Below are 19,642 nucleotides of genomic sequence, written 5' to 3'. Positions count from 1 at the left end.
GATTATTCATGTGGAAATGCAGTGGTCCAAATGCAGGGGATCAAATACTATTCTGTGTATTGAGTAATATAGATAAGGGTTGTTTTTGAATAAAGTGTTTTTGATTCATATAACCTGGGAAGCATTGCAAAGCATTGTGTTCTATTGGCATAGTGCTTACTGCTCAATGGACAGATGTGAGAGGGTCAGCACTGGCAAAGAAACTGGAGAAGTATATAAGTATAATTATATATACTCTTTTGATCCTGTGAGGGAAATTTGGTCTCTGCATTTATCCCAATCCATGAATTAGTGAAACACACTCATCACTCATACACTGTGAGACAAAGCACACACTAATCCCAGCGCAGTGAGCTGCCTGCAACAACAGCGGCCCTCGGGGAGCAGTGAGGGGTTAGGTGCCTTGCTCAAGGGCACTTCAGCCGCTTCCTACTGGTCGGGGTTCGACCCGGCAGCCCTCCGGTTCCAAGTCCGAAGCGCTAACCAGTAGGCCACGGCTGACCACAAGGGAGGACAGAAGGGAGGACAGCAAGCATTCATAGCAGCTCTTGACATTACTGCAAACTTGTAGATAGATAGATATATACTTTATTGATCTCCTAGGGGAAATTCAAGAATTGTGGCTATTGTGCATGAAATCGTGGCTATTAAGCCCTGTTCTGTTGATTTGTACTGTATATTTGAGTTGTAGTCCAGATTAAAGTGTGTGTGGATGAGACTCTTCTATTGCTGATAACTGGGCTTCTTCCGGTCAGTCTGTTTGGAGTTGGTCTCCTCTGGTCCTATGCATCGAACCCCCTCCATCAGCTGTGGCGTTCCATGGTGACGATCTAAGGCAGAACAAGAATGACATCATTCCACAACACTTACATGTACTCAGAGGATGACTACTCCTAGAGCCACCAGGGGGCGATGTCGGATCGCTTTCCTGGCTAGACCGGTGCTTTCCCTCTCTCTCTGGATGACTTGGGTGGTGCAGGGAAGAAGTTGCACTGCTTATCTGGACGTCTTCCAAATCAGATGATTAAAGTAAAGGCCTTGTGGCATACCACTAAAGGCAGAACTCTCCTAATTCCCAACAGCCCTAAATTCTGCTGCAGTTTTATAAGAGGAGTATCACTTGGCATGTGTGTGAGAGCGAAAGACTGAGAAAGAGAGAGAGAAAGACTATCTCTCTCTCTCTCTGTGTGTGCATGTGTGCTTGTGTGTGTAACAGGTTAGGCCTTATACTTACTGTATGTATGAATCACATAATTGCACAATAGATCTAGGTTATCTAGTTACAGTTTAAATCTAAAACTGTCTCCCCCCTTCCTCTTTCCTGTCTAATATCTTTATGGAGGGAGGTAGGTTGACTGATTGCAGCCTCATAAGCAATCTTATAAATATTTATATTAAATATAGTCATCCATAAGATTGCTTCACTTTATATTGTTTGTATTCAGTTTATGTATATTATTTGTGAGTTATTTTTGTGAATTTACTTTTTAAATGCATTGTTTACATGTCTATGTCCATCTAGCCACATGCCAAAAATAGCCCTACAGTGATGTACAGTAGTTTAACTAGGTAGCTGGGATAGCACATTAGCACCTGTAATATAGTTGGTATGTGTGAACTTTTTCAGGAGCTATTGGCGAACTCACCCTGTACTGTATGCTTTGCTGTGCGTGTGTGCAGAATAAAACTTCAGCAGTATCCCGTGCTCGTTTTGGGTCATCTTTATTAATAATCAACACAACGCATTCTACCCAGTTACGTGTGCTTGTGTGGGTCTCTCTCTCATCTCTATCTCTTTATCTTTATATGTGAGTGTGTAAGAGAGACAGAGGCACACATGGAGAAAGAGAGAGTGAAATATGTGTGTGTATGTGTCACTATGTAAGTGGCCGAATGTAAGTGACTCACCCATGACTCTGGCCTGAAGTTTGACCCTCACGCTACCATCCCTTCTGCTGCGGTTGACCAGCATCAACTCCTCCTGCAGCACCCCCTCCTGCTGGGTGCTGTACTCACAAACAACTTTCATTCCACCTGTATCACACACAGAGACACACACACACACACACACACACACAGTCACACAAAGACTGGCACAGAATTTCTTATTCATTGATTATTTATCACATGAATCTATATTAAACAGCATATTGTCATACTGCAGTAAATCAAAGTGTAGTGGAAGGTCAGTAAAATATCTGGAAACATAGGATAAGTGTCAGTGGTTGGGTTAACTTCTGACATCACAATTCGCAGTTCTACCACTGGGATAACTGGTGACTGCATAAACAGAAGAGTACAAAACAATAACAAAAATACACTGGCAAAGTCTCTGCGTCTGTAGTAGTCTACTCTAGGGATAGATCAATAAATTCTCCACGTCTGTAGTAGCCTACTCTAGGGGTAGATCAATAAAGTGCTGAAATAGAAAACTTCGAATCTGGAGAATCAATTGGGTCTCCTCACAGGAATGATTCTTAAAGACATGTGTGGTAGCTCTGAGGAAGGACTAGCTCACACACTGTGAAAATGTACACAGCAAGCAAATGTCTGTGTATATGTAGCATCTACAGTGTTTAAGTTACACATATCCGTCTTAGACGTTATGAAGAATTGCAAAGAGACATGGGAAAAAGACAATACTAAACTATGAGTTATACTGACATAAAGATGGGGGCCAACCAAGGAAGATATCCAAATTCAGCAGGACTTAAACACATTCACTGATTCTCCAAACAGAATCAGAAAAGCTATAATCATTTTAATATTAAGTCAATAATGTCTTACTATAATAATCTTAACATTAATTCAATAATGTTGCACTATAATAATTTTAACATTAAGGCAATAATGTCGCACTAGCAACCTTTGGTGTGGAGAAAAAATGCCCGCTGATGCATTTCAGCCTGTGCCCATCTAACTGAGGGCATATGCTGGGCCATAGATGGCAGAGCTGGTGCCAGCTGGCCCGTACCTTCTTGGCGAGGGGTGATGCGGGTGGCGCGGAGGCGTGGCTTGGCTGTGGTCCTGAGGGCAGGGGACAGCGTGGCATCTTTGCCCATTGATGGGACTTGTGGGAGATTGAAGATGATCTCATAGCGGTGCTGGCTTCTCAGGAATCCTACCTGGACATAAAGGACAGAGAATGACGGAGACTGAGTCCGAGTAACTCGTTCATGTAGATTAAGATTAAGATTTAGATTAAGTGTTAGTATAATTTGTATTTTAGTATTTTAGTATATTTAGTATATTCTTTATCTTCTACTGTCCTTACTGCTTAGTTGTGTTCTTATATACTTACTACTATAAGTAAATATTATATACTTTTAATTACTTTTTCTGCTGTTAGTGAATGTGTGTGTGTTGTCTGTATGCTACTGAGACCTTGAATTTCCCCTGGGGATCAATAAAGTATCTATCTATCTATCTATCTATCTATCTATCTATCTATCTATGTAGTGGAGAGATTGAGTAACTCGTTCATGTAGTGGAGAGATTGAGTCCGAGTACTCGTTCATGTAGTGGAGAGACTGAGTCCGAGTAACTTGTTCATTAGTGGAAAGATTGTATAACCTCAACATTTCTTTCTTGCTCTCAGCAGAGGGTGGGGGGGCATGAGAAGCAGTAGTCTTGAGTGCATTTCATAGAGTGTGCACAATATCGTAGAAATCATTCATCTTGTGCTAACACACCTGCAAATTATGTTAAATCAAGCATATTTCATACAAAGAGTGTGACTTTCAGAAGTTTTGAACTTTGAACTAAACAATGCTATTGATCATTGCCTATTCCTTTTCTAATAACTCTTGTGGATTGGTATACACCTCTGAAGTTTGCCTACAAAAAAAGCTGCCATCTTTGCCAGGAGATCTGGTATCTTGAATTTTTTCCTATGGAAAAAATAACATAGGGATTTTGAATGATCACAACTGTTACACTCTCTCAGGGATGAAGAACTCTGAAATACAGGCGTTTTGCCCTACATACTTTTGTCATCTGCCTTCGAGTGGGTTTTGTGATCTTCAGTAGGCTACTTTAAGATGGAGAACTTTGATTTTTGCTACTCCAGAGCTAACTTGCAATAGGTAGCTTCGATTAACACCTGGATCTCCTTATATGGGCAAAGATGGCAGCTTTGGGTACTTTTGGCGAACTTCAGAGGTCTATTGTTGCATAGAACAATGCTAAATTCTTTTGTATACTTCCTCATAGCTTACATGTCTGAGGCTACGAACTACGCAGCTAAAAATAGCTCTTTAATACAAGCCCATTGATTGGTGGTGTAGTGTGCGTGCTGTGGTGATCCTCACTCACTATAAATCCCAGAGGCCCCCCCGCGCACACACTCACCTTCACCAGGTAAGTCCCGTCAGATTCTGGTATAGCACTGATGACCCGGTCAGGCCGGGTCTCATCCGAACACTGAGGTGCCGTGCTGGCATACTCCTCATCAGGGAAATGCACCCCACCACCCTTTGAAGTGGAACCTTGACAGGAGAAAGAATCTGTGTCTAAGCAGACAAGGCCAGAGATACTCAGAGTATGTATGCAACAGCAGGGCTGATATATAGTCCACGATTCAATTAAAAAAAAAATGCATTAGACACGTGTACCTCGTATCACTCAATGTTATCATTACTGTGAACATTGATTAATTGGCTGAGTTTACGTTATGTTCCAAGTGATATGTGGTTAAGACACATCAGACAGTGGAGAGAGAGAGAGAGAGAGAGAGAGCGTGTGTGTGTGTGCTGAAAGTGACACACTGACAGAACAACTGTCAAAGAGATTTTTTTTCTGCCATTGCTTGTAGCTTCAATCGGGAATATTTCTAAGCTGTTACTCAATAAAATGGGTTTTGGTAAAATGCAACAGTGGCTTGGATTATGGATTTAAAACTGATGTAATCCATTAAATCAAGATAGCACTATGACAAACAAAAACACAAAAACGACACATAAATTAAACAGGTAACACAAACTATACCAGCAGTGCACACACCTTTCCTTTCTGTTGCCATGTCAGCACTGGGGAGGGAATAATCAGCCATGTCAGTGTGATTTCATTTCTGATCGCCTGAACCCCTGCCTGAAGTGACCTGAAAAGAAAATCGTTGATAGACAGGACAGAGTAAAGTATGCCCTCGCCCAGCAACAGACCAACCACATTTCAACCTTCATCAGGCACTATTTTTTACCACACTGCCATAAAACGGACTGAGAGCACCATATGATAATTAGTGGATGAGCAAGTTGCAAAGGTAGCCTACTCTCAAATAGGCCCAGTTGGTTTCCCTTCCCTTTAGGCTATGTGCATGTATATGGATAAAACATTAGGCTAAATGATATCCACATAGAGTGGGGGCTTTGATAAGGTGAGGATATATATACAATATCCTCATTCCAGATTCAGTGACTGCGGGTAGCCCAGGTTGCGAAGACTGAAGAGTGAAACCCAATACGTAGCCTTTAATCTCACCGCAGTTTTATCCAATGTCATTATGTCCTGTCCAGCTGTGTGGGTATTCCAGTGAGGCAGACAATGACTGGATTCAATCAAAACTAAAGAGGCTTAGGCTAGGCTACATGAACTACGGCAGGGCTAGAACAGAAACATAGGAAACTGGCGTTTTTAACATTGTAAGGTGGCGAACGAAGTAGCCGAAAGGGAAATACTAAAAGCGTTATGTAACCAAACAGGCTTGGAAATAAAAATGTGTTGGCTGCCTATCGGTGGGATGGTCAGGTAGAACATGTACGAACGGGACAGACTGCGGATACCACCACCGAGTCTATTTTCGGAGTGGAATGCAAAAAGCAAAATCCGACCATAATAGCTGCGTCAATTAATTTAACAATTATACGCTGAGCAACTGCACTGGACAATTCATAATGATAATTCGAGAATAATTCTGCTGCAATGAAGGTTAAAGCAGTAGTTTTCAATGGTGAGATCAGAGACAGTAACGGGACAAGAAGTGAACATGAGTGGAATAGCCTTAAACATCACACATAAATATTATGGTAAATCCAAAAGTAGCATCTCATAGGCCTAGACAATGTTATTGTTGTTCTGTCATTTCAAGTAAGATGTTGAAGTACAGTAGTCCTACGTGAGGAAATAACGGCTATCCAACTATTCCTTGAAGATATTTTGAAGTAAAGGTGCAGGCACAAACGCAATCGTAGTCTAACATGACATTTTTTTACATGCAGACGACCCCCCCATACGCACACACACACACACACAAACACACACACACTCTCTCTCTATCTATCTATCTCTCTCCCTCTCTCTTTCAAACACATATAAACACAGACAAACATAGCCTTCACACGCCCAAAGCAATCTACCTGATAGAGCATCAAGGTGCACCTGTTCCGGAACGCAATCGGTCACCCTCATAAAAAATACGCATTGCCTTATTCCTTACAGCCTATACTCACCATTAAGATTATCTGATCAAGTCTAGTTAGTCAATCACCCGTCCCATTCGCTAGGTAATGTTGCACAAGGACCATACGATGCACTGAGCTAGGACTGACGCGATTCATCGGTCACTGTGTGAAGCCTCAGTCATTGGCTGCGGATGGTCCCAACAGAGAGGAGAGTGCTTTCCCGTATCTTTGAGGCAGAATTGAATTCCGAAATGTAGCGCTCTCTGCTGTCGAGTTTCCTCATCATCCCCACAGATAACTCTACCTCTCTCTAAGATGCAAAGGACATTGGGGTCAATAATGTGCATAATATAATTACATTTATACATAGCCATATTCTACTACTCTTTATACTTTTCATCCTGCACATACACTTTTTACTACTCTTATAATGTATACTGTTACTACCCTGCAATGGTACTGTTACACTGCACACAACTATACTACTGTACATATTTATTCTGTTCTTATAATATATTCTATTATTTGTACTACTCTTATAATGTTACTGCTACTTCACTGCACATATATGTACATGTTGTTCATACATTGTTCATACTGCATATCCTATTCTGCTCTTTAAGGTTACTGCTAATACACTGCACATATTTATAGTTATATGTGTCAACACTGCACTATCTTTTACTGTTTATGCACCACCTGCCCAAACTGTGTATATCACATTGCACTTTTCTGCTTTTTTACACTTCTGGTTAGACATTGTCTCTGTACTCTGCACTATGACAATAAAGTTGAATCTAATCTAATCTAACCTAACCTAACCTAATCGAATCGAATCGAATCTAATCTAATAATCCTCTGTTAATGATTGGGGTTATTAAAAAGAAATATGCAAAACAGTGCCTAATATGAAGGAAATTATGAGTGAATATGTGTCTACATCCATAGTTTTATTTTGTGATTTGTTTTTACAATAACAGTTAAATAGTTGTCTAGATAGGTGTAATGTATTTAGAAAATGTTTAAAACCAGTGGATCCTGTGCATTGTGTAGGCCTATTTACATATGATTATTTGGAACAACTAAAGACAAAAGTGATGCAAGTGGCATGACTTGTATTGCCACGACATGAATTAGTCATAAGGAAGGGAAAATGGAATTCAAGTTTGTTTGTTTACTTCTTTCTTTAAAACAGCAGCCTTTTGGGATTTTGAGGATTTTGTTTACTTAATAGCAGCCTTTGAGGATCTGAATTATTTTGGCTTGACTTTACTGTTACAGAGCAGCTGAGCTGAGGTTGACATCTGAGGTTTTATTTTGTCCACATAGTCCAAATTATACAGAACCAATATACAATACAGAAAGAATATGCTTCTTGTGTGTCTATAGCTATATTAGTCTATATTATGTCTATAGCATCGATATGTCCCATTCCCCTTACTCTTGTGAGATGGGACAGATGACCAGTGGCGACTCATTTTTGCCCGACTTGTTGGTGCAGGGGCTAAAGAAAGGGTGGATGACCGCAGTGAAGGTGTCCGTGTAGGTGTAGATGAGGTGCTTGGATCCCGCATCGTAGAAGGAGACCAGCCCGTTGTCCATGTCCACGAAGATTCCAATCCTCTGGGGCTTGCTGGGCAGGTTCAGCGCAGTGGAGGGGTCAGTGCGGAAGACATAGTCGTGTTTGTTGCGCAGGCTGAGGAACCAGAGGCCATGTGCGGGGCTGACCATGATCTTGCCTTTGCGGTTGATGGCGTGGCTGGCTATGCCCAGGTCCCAGTCAGTCTTGCCCCCCACGTGCACCTCCCAGTAGTGGCGACCAGACGTAAATGCCTGCTCGGCCAAGACACAGACGACACGGTCAAAGCGCAGCGGAGAGTCAGGCACTGGCTGGTAGTGGTCACTGCAGTGAACCCGCTTGTAGTCGGTGGAGAGGACTAGCCTCGGGTGAGCGGTGGAGGGGTCAAGGGTCACATTTTCTGGATCGGAATGATGACAGAATGGACAGTTTAGTCAGAGAGGATGTCAGGAGAATGAATTTGCAAAAACTCTTTATTACAATCTTAAAAATACATCAAGATCAACTTGACACTGTACTCAAAAAGTAAAAGTTAGGAAAGTTAATTAAAGAAATGTGCAATCTGTAGCTTGCCATTATCAACAACACAGATCACGCTGTTGTACAGTAGCACCATTTTTCCTCAAAAACATCAAGAGAGGAGAGGATGGCAGCGAAGGTGCCTGACATGTATTTTTGTGTTATTCTGGCAGAATATTTTACCTGCATAATCCTGCACACTCTGCTGTCCTGAAACACAAGTTTCACATCAGTTAAGAGGAGATATATGTTTTTCACAAACCACTGTGGTTACAATTGAATTGGCTCTCTGGATAGAAGATGCAATATGAACTTACTTGGCTGACATGAGGGAAGTGATGTTTCTGTTTGTGAATGCGAACCTGAAGTGAGCAGAAATATGAGGTAAATCTTGAGTTATTATTTACTAATATTTAATGTATGGCACTGACTATAGCTGATTTAAGCACACTAAACAAATATTCACTTGGTAAAGTACAGTTTACAATTTAAAAAAGTAATCAATTCGAATATGAGAATGTAAAATTTGAATTTATTTTCTGCAGAAATAAATGTAAATGACGAGAAACAGTATATCTGTATTTATGTGCACAATGCTGCTTGACATGTCAGAATGTCACACCACAGTATTGTGTGTGTGTATGTGCCACCATGTGTGTGCGGGCCAGTAAGATGGCGCTGAGCATGTGTGCATGAATATTTGATGAAGGCAAGCTGCTCTCACAGATCTCCGGCAGCTTCTGAAGCTCCTCCTGAAGGCGCTCCACCATATGAGTGATGCCACGCAGCACCGCCCCAGCCATGGGGTCAGGGGTCAACGACACCTGCGCCCACTCACGTGTCATAGGACTTTGCGTAGAGAGTGATGGGAAGGTCTGCAGGGAACAGAATGTTCCAGAAGGAGGGGGTTAAGCAAAGAGTGGGTGTAGGCAGAGGGAGTGGAGTGGATCAACCCCGCGTGGAGAGATATGTTGTGCACTCAGCTGGGCAGTGATCAAACATTTATGTCAACCTTTTCACAGGACACCCGTAAATAGACATGAACAGCACTCAAGCAAGGCTGTTTAGCTCCACACAAACGGCAGCAGGCTTTAATCTCAGTTTCTCCTCACAAGAAAAGGAGAAAGCCTAAACTATAAGACATGGCCTTGCATGATCTCATTATCACTGAACCTTGAAATATGCCTGAATGTGAGTTACATGTAATCAGATTGTCACTAGTATGCAATTACATTATATTAACATACACGCAACAACATTCATTATAAATCCAAGCATGATTTGTTTTCACAAACGAAGGCAGATGATGGACATTGGACAGTTTTGAAGATGTCCACTCTGCCAGAGCTGACCTTGAGGAAGAAGACGTAATCGTTAGACTCGGAGAGCTGTGTGAACGCAGCGCTCCTTCTCCTTAGCTCGTCCGTCTCCTGCTCCAGGTCGCCCAGGAGCACTTGTGCCCGCAGCTCGGCGGACAGGCGGCCCTGCTCCACCACCTCTAGCAGCTGGGCCTGCCTGGCCTCGATGGTGGCCACCAGAGACGTAAACATGCTGGCACTGCCCTGGACCTCATGGTCAGCTTTGGCCTGTGAGTGGACAGGGACAGGGCCACGGGCGAATGTGAACATTGTAACTTACAGACATGGAGGTGAGGGGAGAGGGCAAGAGGGGAATGATAACAGTGTGAATCACCACCACACAAACTGAAGCAGCAAAGTTTGTGAAACACAGACTTTGTGTCACTGCCAAAACCTTTGGAAAACAGAAAAAGAATTTACAGAGGAAACCATTCAAATAACAAGGTGGGAAGTATTGGAGATAAAAGCTCTCTCTATATATATATAATCAGAGAGGGGAAGAGATAAAAACAGGCTAAAGATAATGACCGTCTTATACCAGTAAAATTGATAAGTGATGTTATTTTGTGTTGACGGGCAAAGTTATTTTCATCAAGAGCTGATGTGAGTCGTGAAAGTGACCTATGGCCATGCAGCCATGCTAGTCAGCAGGGTTCATGTGGCAGAGCGTATTTGTACAGTCAATTTGTACAGTCAATTGGAGTAGGTTGACTCAAGACATCAGCAAAGTACCTGAATATCAGCCAAGGCGGACCTGATCTCCTTGGCCTTCTTCTCCCTCAGCTCGATCATATCCTTTAGCTCCACCTCCACAATGCCCATGTGAGCCTGACAGGAGAAAAGACATTACTCTGAAGCAGCTGAGATTCCTATAATGAACCTCATTGTCTATTTCTAAACATAACACCTCTGTTATCACTGGTAATGCTTCTTATGATATATTTATGTCATAAATATTGTTTCATGTTTTATGAACACAAACACACACACACACTCACAGATACACAAATACAAACACAGGAAAGGAGAGAAAGAGCATATACACACACATACAAACACAGACAGATACAGAGACACACAACCAGTTCCAGACCTTCTTGATGGCCCACTCCCTCTTGGCAGGTACAACTGAGTGTCCATAGTGCTCCTTGTCGATACAGGCAGTGCAAACGCACACTTGGTCATTACGACAAAAGAGCTCCAGTCCTAGCCTGTGCACGGGGCATGGAGGCGCGTCTGAGGAAGTCTCGCCTCCAAGGCTGCCCATTGTGAAGCGCCGCGTGACCCCCACAGGTGGTGGAGAGTGGGCCTCATAGGGAGGTAGAGCCGGCTGGCCGCTGTGAGTGGGCAGTGCCCTCTGGAACCGGCTCTTCATCTCACTGATCAACTCGTTGGGCAGCTCTTTGGGTTGGCGCAAGACGGCCGAGGTGGGGTTGGCAGCAGCCGAGGAGACCCCTGCCGCGGTGATGCTGGTGGCGGCCATGGCTGACGCCGTGTCGGTAGCCTCGGCCATGCGTTTGAACTGCTCGGTGATCTCCTTCAGCGTGTGGTTGACATGCAGGTCGGGGCGCCGGCGGAAGCTCTCCTTGCACAGTGGGCACTGCCAGACCTTCTGCTTGTTCTTGCCGTCCCAGTAGGAGGAGATGCAGTCCAGGCAGAAGCTGTGGCCGCACGGCGTGGACACAGGGTTGGAGAACATGTCCAGACAGATGGAGCAGCAGAACTGTTCCTCTGACAGGAATCTACTGGGCAGCTCCATACCGGTGATGTCCCCCACTGGGTCTGAAAGAGATGGTCACTTTTACATTTATATTCATGGATCTTGTATAGACCGAGTAATGCACACCAAAAAAAAAAATATTCACAAGGTACTAACCTAAACCTTGGGATAAACATAACATGAAGAAGAAGCATTATCTAATGAAATTAGATACATTTGGTACATGTAATACTGTACATTTGGAGCCAGAATGTGCAACATTTTCCCATTTATTTTTAGGCTTATGGATCTTCGCAAATGCTTTTGGCCAAAGGTGTGCACAAAAATAACAATAAGCGGAATTAGAAATTAACAGTTTATAATAGTCATACCTGCACGTACCTGCATGTAATAAACTACATTTTAACAGAATAATAACAACAGTAAATCTTTTTAAAGTGTAACTCTGACGAAAACTGACCCCAGTACGGTGTTCATTTTAGGACATCCTCAGACTCAGGTGTCAGACTCAGAAAAACATCGGTCATCTTCAGACAAAACTGCCTCAGCGTCAGAAAAACGTCTATCATCTTCAGACAAAACTGCCTCAGCGTCAGAAAAACCAGACTCAGGTGTCAGACTCAGAAAAACATCTGTCATCTTCAGACAAAACTGCCTCAGCTTCAGAAAAACTTCTGTCATCTTCAGACAAAACTGCCTCAGCGTAAGAAAAACCTCTGTCATCCTCAGATAAAACTGCTTCAAACCAAACGGCCTCAGAAAAACATCTCTAAGGAGTCAGGTCTCAGAAAAAATGCTGTCAGAAAAAGTGGAGTCAGGTCTCAGAAAAAATGCTGTCAGAAAAAGTGGAGTCAGATCTCAGAAAAAACGCTGTCAGAAAAAACAGAGTCAGACGAAAAAGTCTCAAATGAAAAGTTATTGCGGGGAAAGAAGAAGATGACGGATACAGAACGGTGAGTTTAATATTATGTAATACATTTAGTCTCCTACATTTATACTTAATACATTTATTCTATCACTGGCATGTTATAGTTGGTGCTTGGTTAGATGTAGAAATTATAAGTAAAGGTAGAAAGTGATCCAATGATATACACATTGTAGGAAATCGATTTATGTAACTTAGCTAACCTCACTTCGCTAGTAACATTAGCAGCTGCTGTAAGGCACATACCGGAGTAAGCTACGTACTACATACAGCAAAATAATTCGTTTTTCGTAGGACTACGGTACATTCACTGCAAAAAACTGCTTATCTAATAAAATCTAACCAAGATTATTAGTCTTATATCAAGATTAGTGTTAATTTTGTCACCTATTTTTAATTTAGTCCTAGTCTTAGTCTTGTGACGAAATGTCCTTTTTAGTCTTTGTCATATTTAGTCATTCAAATATAATTTTTGTTAGTCAAGTTTTAGTCGATTAAAAGTCTCGTCATTTTAGTCTAGTTTTAGTCAAAAGAAAACTAAAGGTATCTTAGTCTTAGTCAGTTTTAGTCAACACATTTTAGTCTTTTTTTTATAACAAATTATTTCTGATTACCATTTGAGTCAAATAGTGTTTCACACATCTCAATTTTCCAACAATATTGTGTGTCCACAGGGCTACTCGTCTGTTATAATTACTCATTCTGATTTTTTGTCAGTCAGTATGTTTACATGCACAGGTAAGTCGAGCTACAGTTATAGCTCGGCTGGGATTTGACCATAGACGTAAAAGATTTAAATGGACCACTGTCATATTCGTAGACCAGTGTTTCTCAAAGTGTGGTCCGGGAATCACTGGTGGTCCGCAAGCTATCCCAAGTGGTCCGCGAGCAGACGTGGTAAAATATAATATAGATGAGTTTTTTGCAATATTGAACCAACTTGTATGTAAAAACAGTTCTGCAACACTGTCTATGTAAGATATGCCAGTTTAAATCATACAGTATGAATCCACACAATAAGCAAAGTGGTTCAGTGAGTAGGCCTATAGTGTAGACTAATTATAGGCTACTGTTGAAGAAGGTATAATCTTTTTTTTTTTAGCTAGGGTTAGTTAAGTGGTCCTGAAACTGAAAAAGTTTGAGAAACACTGTCGTAGACCAAAGTATTAATGTTTTACTCCGCCTCGCTAGATGGCGATATGCGCCCAAACACAACACATTCCCCAAACAGACTCTCCATCTTAGCCATAGCTAACTTGCTAGGGAACTTTCCATATTAGCTTACTTGCTAGCAAACTTTGCATCATCAGTCTAACTAGTTAAATAGTTGACATTACATGATGAACATTTTCGTATGGACATTCTGGGGGATGTTAATTTGTATGAGAGAAGCTTCAACTTCTGGGTATGTAGCATTGTGGCATACAGCTTAGGTAGTTAGCTTGCTAACTCTGGCAGAAATCTCCAGTGTTCTTGTTCCATGTAGTTTCGTGTTGCAGCCACAGGGTTGCAGCAACAGCACGTAGACTAGCCTACAGGAAAGCTGTTGCGTATGAACTCATTCGGAATATTTTGAAAACGTAACGGCTAGATATTCTGTCTTCTCATTTTGTAGACGAAAATGAAGAGAGATTTTATCTTAGTTTTTATTTCATGCAAAACATTTTAGTCTCGTCTTTTTTCGTCAACAATAATGCATCTTAAGATAGTCTTAGTCAGTGTTTCAGGACATTACTGCTGTCTCTTCATCGTCTCGTCTTAGTCATGAAAAAAAAGGTTGTTGACTAACATATTTCCTCTCGTCTCGTCTGACGAAATTAACACTAATCAAGATAGAAATAACTAGTTTGTTTTGTTTTCAGTATAAAGAGACTTACCTAGCGCTTTCTCATGAAATCATTTGACTTAATTTAGGAAAAGTTTGACTTATTTTAAGACATCTCATCCTGAAGACAAGCTAATTTTTCTGCCAGTGCGTTAAGCAAATTTGTCCTAAAAACAAGCAAATTTGTCTGCCAGTGCGTTAAGTAAATTTGTCTTGATAAGACTCTTAAATTAAGTCAAAATGGTCTTACGGGAGAGCACTAGGTAAGTCTTTTCATACTAAAAACAATACCAAATATATTTTTTGATCTTATTACAAGATTAATAACATGGTTAGATTTCATTTTTTGCAGTGTTCAATGAGCTAAGGAAAAGTGGGTTAAACATGTTTCCACCACGAAAGTCCAGAACAACACCTGGACCATTATTTCTTACTTTTGCTAACCGTTTCCCAGTTGTACACTACCTACCAGTAAGAAACCTGCATCATTATCATCACATCATTATTCCCAAACCCCCATAAAGACAAATGTGCTATGCCATGATGTAATACCATATAATACCATTGGTATTACATCAAACGTTACCAGTTGTCATTGTCATTGCACAACAATAATAGACAGACATAGACAGGTACTTGAAATGTAATCCCCAGGGGACAATAACTGCAGCGTTGTTGAATTAATTTGATATGTTATCTTAACTTTTTAGAGAAATATAGAACTATTTAGATAAATGTGCCTTGTTGTTACTACCTGCTATTTCATGTAATGGTATTATCATAATGGTACTTTTTCCACTTTTTCCTAGCTCATTGAACGTACCGCAGTCCTACGAAAAACAAATTATTTTGTTGTAAAAAAAAAGTATACGTAGCATACTCCGGTATGTGCCTTACAGCAGCTGCTAATGTTACTAGCGAAGTGAGGTTAGCTAAGTTACATACATCGATTTCCTACAATGTGTTTTCCTACATTGGATCACTTTCTACCTTTACTTATAATTTCTACATCTAACCAAGCACCAACTATAACATGCCAGTGACAGAATAAATGTATTAAGTATAAATGTAGGAGACTAAATGTATTACATAATATTAAACTCACCGTTCTGTATCCGTCGTCGTCTTCTTTCCCCGCAATAACTTTTCATTTGAGACTTTTTCGTCTGACTCTGTTTTTTCTGACAGCGTTTTTTCTGAGACCTGATTTTCTGAGATCTGACTCCACTTTTTCTGACAGCATCTTTTCTGATACCTGACTCCATTTTTTCTGATAGCGTTTTTTCTGAGACCTGACTCCACTTTTTCTGACAGCATTTTTTCTGAGACCTGACTCCTTAGAGATGTTTTTCTGAGGCCGTTTGGTTTGAAGCAGTTTTATCTGAGGATGACAGAGGTTTTTCTTACGCTGAGGCAGTTTTGTCTGAAGATGACAGAGGTTTTTCTGAAACTGAGGCAGTTTTGTCTAAAGATGACAATGTTTTTCTGAGTCTGACACCTGAGTCTGGTTTTTCTGACGCTGAGGCAGTTTTGTCTGAAGATGACAGAGGTTTTTCTGACGCTGAGGCAGTTTTGTCTGAAGATGACCGATGTTTTTCTGAGTCTGACACCTGAGTCTGAGGATGTCCTAAAATGAACACCGTACCCCAGGGTCTTTTTCTGCATTAAAACACATCAAATAAGCCATGGAGACAGTATTTTTCGTTGATCAACCGCTACAGAGTGGTTGATACGCAAACAGTGGATTAGCTAAGGGCGGTATTATTAACCTGACAGCCTCTTTTGCCAAGTTCCGTGGAATTTCATCCATGGGGGCCCATAAAATAAATTAATTTATGTGTGCATTTAGTGACTGTACACCCATCGGCCTTTAGATGGTGGTGTTGAACAAAGGGGTGCTGGTACAGGATGATGATACTACTATATTTGACATACACACACACACACAGACACACACACACACACACACACACACACACACACACACACACACACACATACACACAGAAGCACACATATACAGTACACAAAAGCAAACACACACATGCACACAGTCATTTACATACAAGAGTAGGGGATGGAGTAGGAGATGGAGACAAATTGACAAGCGTGATTTATTTTTGCGGAGAGAATGTGCAGGACTGAGCGGCGGTCATATTTTGTACCACTATGCGATACATCTAGTTACCCTTAGTTTAATGTTTAGTTGATAGGCTTTAAGGTGTTGAAACGCCCCATTATCCATTAGGATAATAAAGCCTGAATAGGTGATATGATTAGGAAACGTACATAGCTGAATTTCACCTTAATAAGTGAAAAAACAAGTGTCTTGAAATAGCACTTCATCAATAGGCCTGATCTCATAAATCATGCTGAGCAAGTTTTGGAGTTAGGTTACATTAGATCAAAGAGATTGATTAGAGAGTCAGATTACAAACAGAACACACACACACACACACACACAAACACAGACAAACTCGGACAGACAGACAGACACACACACACACACACACACACACACACACACACACACACACAAACACGCACACGCACACACACACACATACACAAAAAGCAACGAACTTGTACGGGAGGGTGCAGCAGGTGAAAGGCTAACTGTTGTGTGTAGGAGAAGATAATGGGTATTTTTCTACACTCTTCAACTGTTGATGTTGAGCGGTGGAATGAGGCAAGACCAGCCACTCCAAGGCTCCAAGAGTTACACCACCAGGAAGCCTGCCAAGTATGGCCATATGACCACACCTCTCCTCAGAACTGACAAAATCACACAAATCAACTCCAAAAGTTGGGGAAATAGATGTACTGTACATTCCAGTAAATCTTTGATATATGGTCTTTGATGGCCCCCACCATTGACTTCAAGGCAGCGCTGCCTGGAAGGCATTAGGGTCAGGTAAAGATTAGGGTTAGGGTTAGGTGCTTTGAAGTCGATGGTGGCAGTGTGGTATTGAAGTCGATGATGGGGGCCCAAAAGACCATCAAGCTAAATCTTTGGTGCACTTAGTCAAACAGTGTCAAACAAGTCAACCAAACTACTGATAGATATGAATCAGCCTTTCACTTCCTTATTGACACTCGGGCAGGTTAAGAGAGTGGAGGGGGACATATTAGTGCAACACTATCAAGACATCAGCAACAGGATTCATCAATATTGAAATCCTCATAATTCCTATATTAAATACAGGGAACACCTCACAGGTCATCAGGCCCTGGTTTCAATCCACAGCCTACACTAAAAACAGTCCTCTGTGCTACAGAAACTCTGCTGTGAGAATGGGCGGGGATAACAATATTTGTAAATGTATTAACACGTAATATTTTTTCTCTACCTCTCTCACTCTCTACCTCACAGATCGATACAGACACACGTATTACACGTAAGTACACACAGACACACGTATTAGACCAAAATAGCAAACACAGAGGAAATGACATGTTCATCATCAGAGTTGATTTGTGTTTGTTGTCTTACCTGTGATTAAGTCCTTCTAAAAGCCCAAATGAACACCTGTTTGCTATCGTTTTTAGTCTCCCGCTGCCCTCTATCACACTGGCTACCCTTCTCTTTTTCTACTTCAGTTCTATATGTGGTATGCAGGAAGAACAGAGGGCAGGCGTGTCTACATACTTCTGCATCACAGAACACACACACACACATACTAATCAGACTGGTTTTACAAGTATGCTTCAAGTACCCAGTCCCAGTCAGGGCAGCTAAAACATTTACACATATTGTCTTAAGTGAGGCACTGCAGTCATGATTGAATGGTAAGGTAAGGTTACATTCATTTTCTGGATTCATTTTTATTTTCAAATGAATGAAAAGTAATGATGGAGAGATCTGATATAAAAGTTCCCCATCCACTAATTAGCTATACCTGAACTTACAGTAAATAACCTTTTGGGAGGGAGCCATCATGACAGCTTATCACATCACAGGTGGGTCCAGTGCCCACAGGCACCCCCAGGTTCAGGTCCAGTGCCCACAAGGTTGTCCACATATGGGGGCCCCCGGGGGTCTGGGGGGACTGGGGTCAATTCCCAGTCAAGATTAAAGAAAACCTTCGGTGAAAATCAAGTTATTTGTCCTCATGAATTTCCCCTTTGGGGATCAATAAAGTATCTATCTACTGTATCTATCTATGAAGTCGCATAGAGCGGTGTAATACGCTGCTGGAATCAAGGGGCAGTACATTTTATTTATTTATATGATATGGTTTAATGTGCCTTGTTAAAGGATAATTCCAGTATTTAGCACTTTGTGTCCCTTTCTGTTTTTTTTTGGATGAACTAGAGTCTGGACACCTTTCGCCTTTGACTGCTTCAGAGTGGCTGGCTATGGGCATGCACAAACATGTCCTTAAAATAACCTTTAACGTTCGTTTTCAAAACTGTGCAACTCACCGAGTGGTTAGTGGTGTTCGTTGATTATTAAAAACAAATATATGATTTTGTATGTATAATTTAAATCCGTGTTAAATCCGGGATTTTCCGTGTATGATTTAAATCCGTGTTTAAATCCGGGATTTTACAAAATGCCAAATAAAACACGACAGAAACTGTATTTCGCTACACTACTTGTTTTGGAACATCAACGAACTTCACTAACCACTCAGTGAGTTGCACAGTTTTGAAAACGAACGTTAAGGGTTGTTTTAAGGACATGTTTGTGCATGCACATAGCCAGCCACTCTGAAGCAGTCAATAGCCTAGATGTTGATTGCATTCAGCACTGCACCATGTCAACGGCGGTTTACACAAAGTTAGTTTCACAAAAGACGATCTATTCTCAATAATTGCTTCAATCATCAGAAAGGCAAACTGCTTATCAATTAGCAAAAAAACCTGTTCCTTTTCTATAAAACATTGGTCTGGCATAGTAGCCTATTTCACGTTGTTAATTTGGTTTGTGTAAAACAGAAAATTGGTTGCTACGGAAATGTGATGTCACACTTTAGTACTTTATTCACGTCTTTCATATTACTCCACAAGTAATAAGTAATGGAACTTCATTCAAAAGTGAAAGCAGACGGATGATTAGCTGTGTTCTAAGAATTCAAGTTCAGCATGTGTTGTTGCAAACTATTTGTTTCTCAGCAAAAGCCACAATGAAATGGTAACAAATACACTATAGGCTATGTAGGCTAAAGAGTCATATTGTGGGGAGTTTATTGTTTAGTTTTGGGAAGTAGCGTGTAATAAGAGGGATAATGTATGGAACGCCAGTCATTATCGGAAAATAGGTCCCTTCAGGTCCGAACAAGACCCCTCCGCTGCATCGGGTTCCGGTTCACCCA

The 19,642-nt window shown here is 41.2% G+C and overlaps 2 protein-coding genes across 5 annotated transcripts; both read right to left on the bottom strand.

The window, feature by feature from the left end:
• Positions 1 to 408: 408 nt before the first annotated feature.
• Positions 409 to 6,622, bottom strand: si:ch211-151p13.8 (uncharacterized protein LOC562078 homolog). 4 transcript variants are annotated; one of them, XM_042098299.1, is made up of 6 exons: positions 6,354 to 6,622; positions 5,002 to 5,098; positions 4,351 to 4,511; positions 2,975 to 3,125; positions 1,909 to 2,034; positions 409 to 830 (listed from the first exon to the last, which is right to left on the bottom strand). In XM_042098299.1, exons 2-6 carry the CDS (start codon positions 5,048 to 5,050, stop codon positions 724 to 726), a joined length of 594 nt encoding a protein of 197 aa, XP_041954233.1. In that variant the 5' UTR covers positions 5,051 to 5,098; positions 6,354 to 6,622; the 3' UTR covers positions 409 to 723. The 4 variants fall into 4 exon arrangements, with proteins under 4 accessions (XP_041954233.1, XP_041954241.1, XP_041954250.1 ...); XM_042098307.1 differs by having other exon boundaries at positions 6,447 to 6,622; XM_042098316.1 differs by having other exon boundaries at positions 4,351 to 4,487; positions 6,354 to 6,620.
• A 1,068-nt stretch (positions 6,623 to 7,690) lies between these two features.
• btr01 (bloodthirsty-related gene family, member 1) lies at positions 7,691 to 17,948 on the bottom strand. The gene is made up of 9 exons (XM_042108264.1): positions 17,818 to 17,948; positions 10,948 to 11,636; positions 10,587 to 10,682; positions 9,849 to 10,082; positions 9,221 to 9,371; positions 8,814 to 8,858; positions 8,680 to 8,706; positions 7,805 to 8,377; positions 7,691 to 7,772 (listed from the first exon to the last, which is right to left on the bottom strand). The coding sequence occupies exons 2-8, from the start codon at positions 11,611 to 11,613 to the stop codon at positions 7,836 to 7,838; spliced, it is 1,761 nt and encodes a 586-aa protein (XP_041964198.1). The 5' UTR covers positions 11,614 to 11,636; positions 17,818 to 17,948; the 3' UTR covers positions 7,691 to 7,772; positions 7,805 to 7,835.
• Between the last annotated feature and the right edge of the window lie 1,694 nt (positions 17,949 to 19,642).

Source organism: Alosa sapidissima, chromosome 1, assembly GCF_018492685.1.
Source record: "Alosa sapidissima isolate fAloSap1 chromosome 1, fAloSap1.pri, whole genome shotgun sequence".
NCBI lineage: Eukaryota > Metazoa > Chordata > Actinopteri > Clupeiformes > Clupeidae > Alosa > Alosa sapidissima.
Note: the sequence above shows the minus strand (reverse complement) of the source record. Positions and strands in the feature narration are given on the sequence as shown.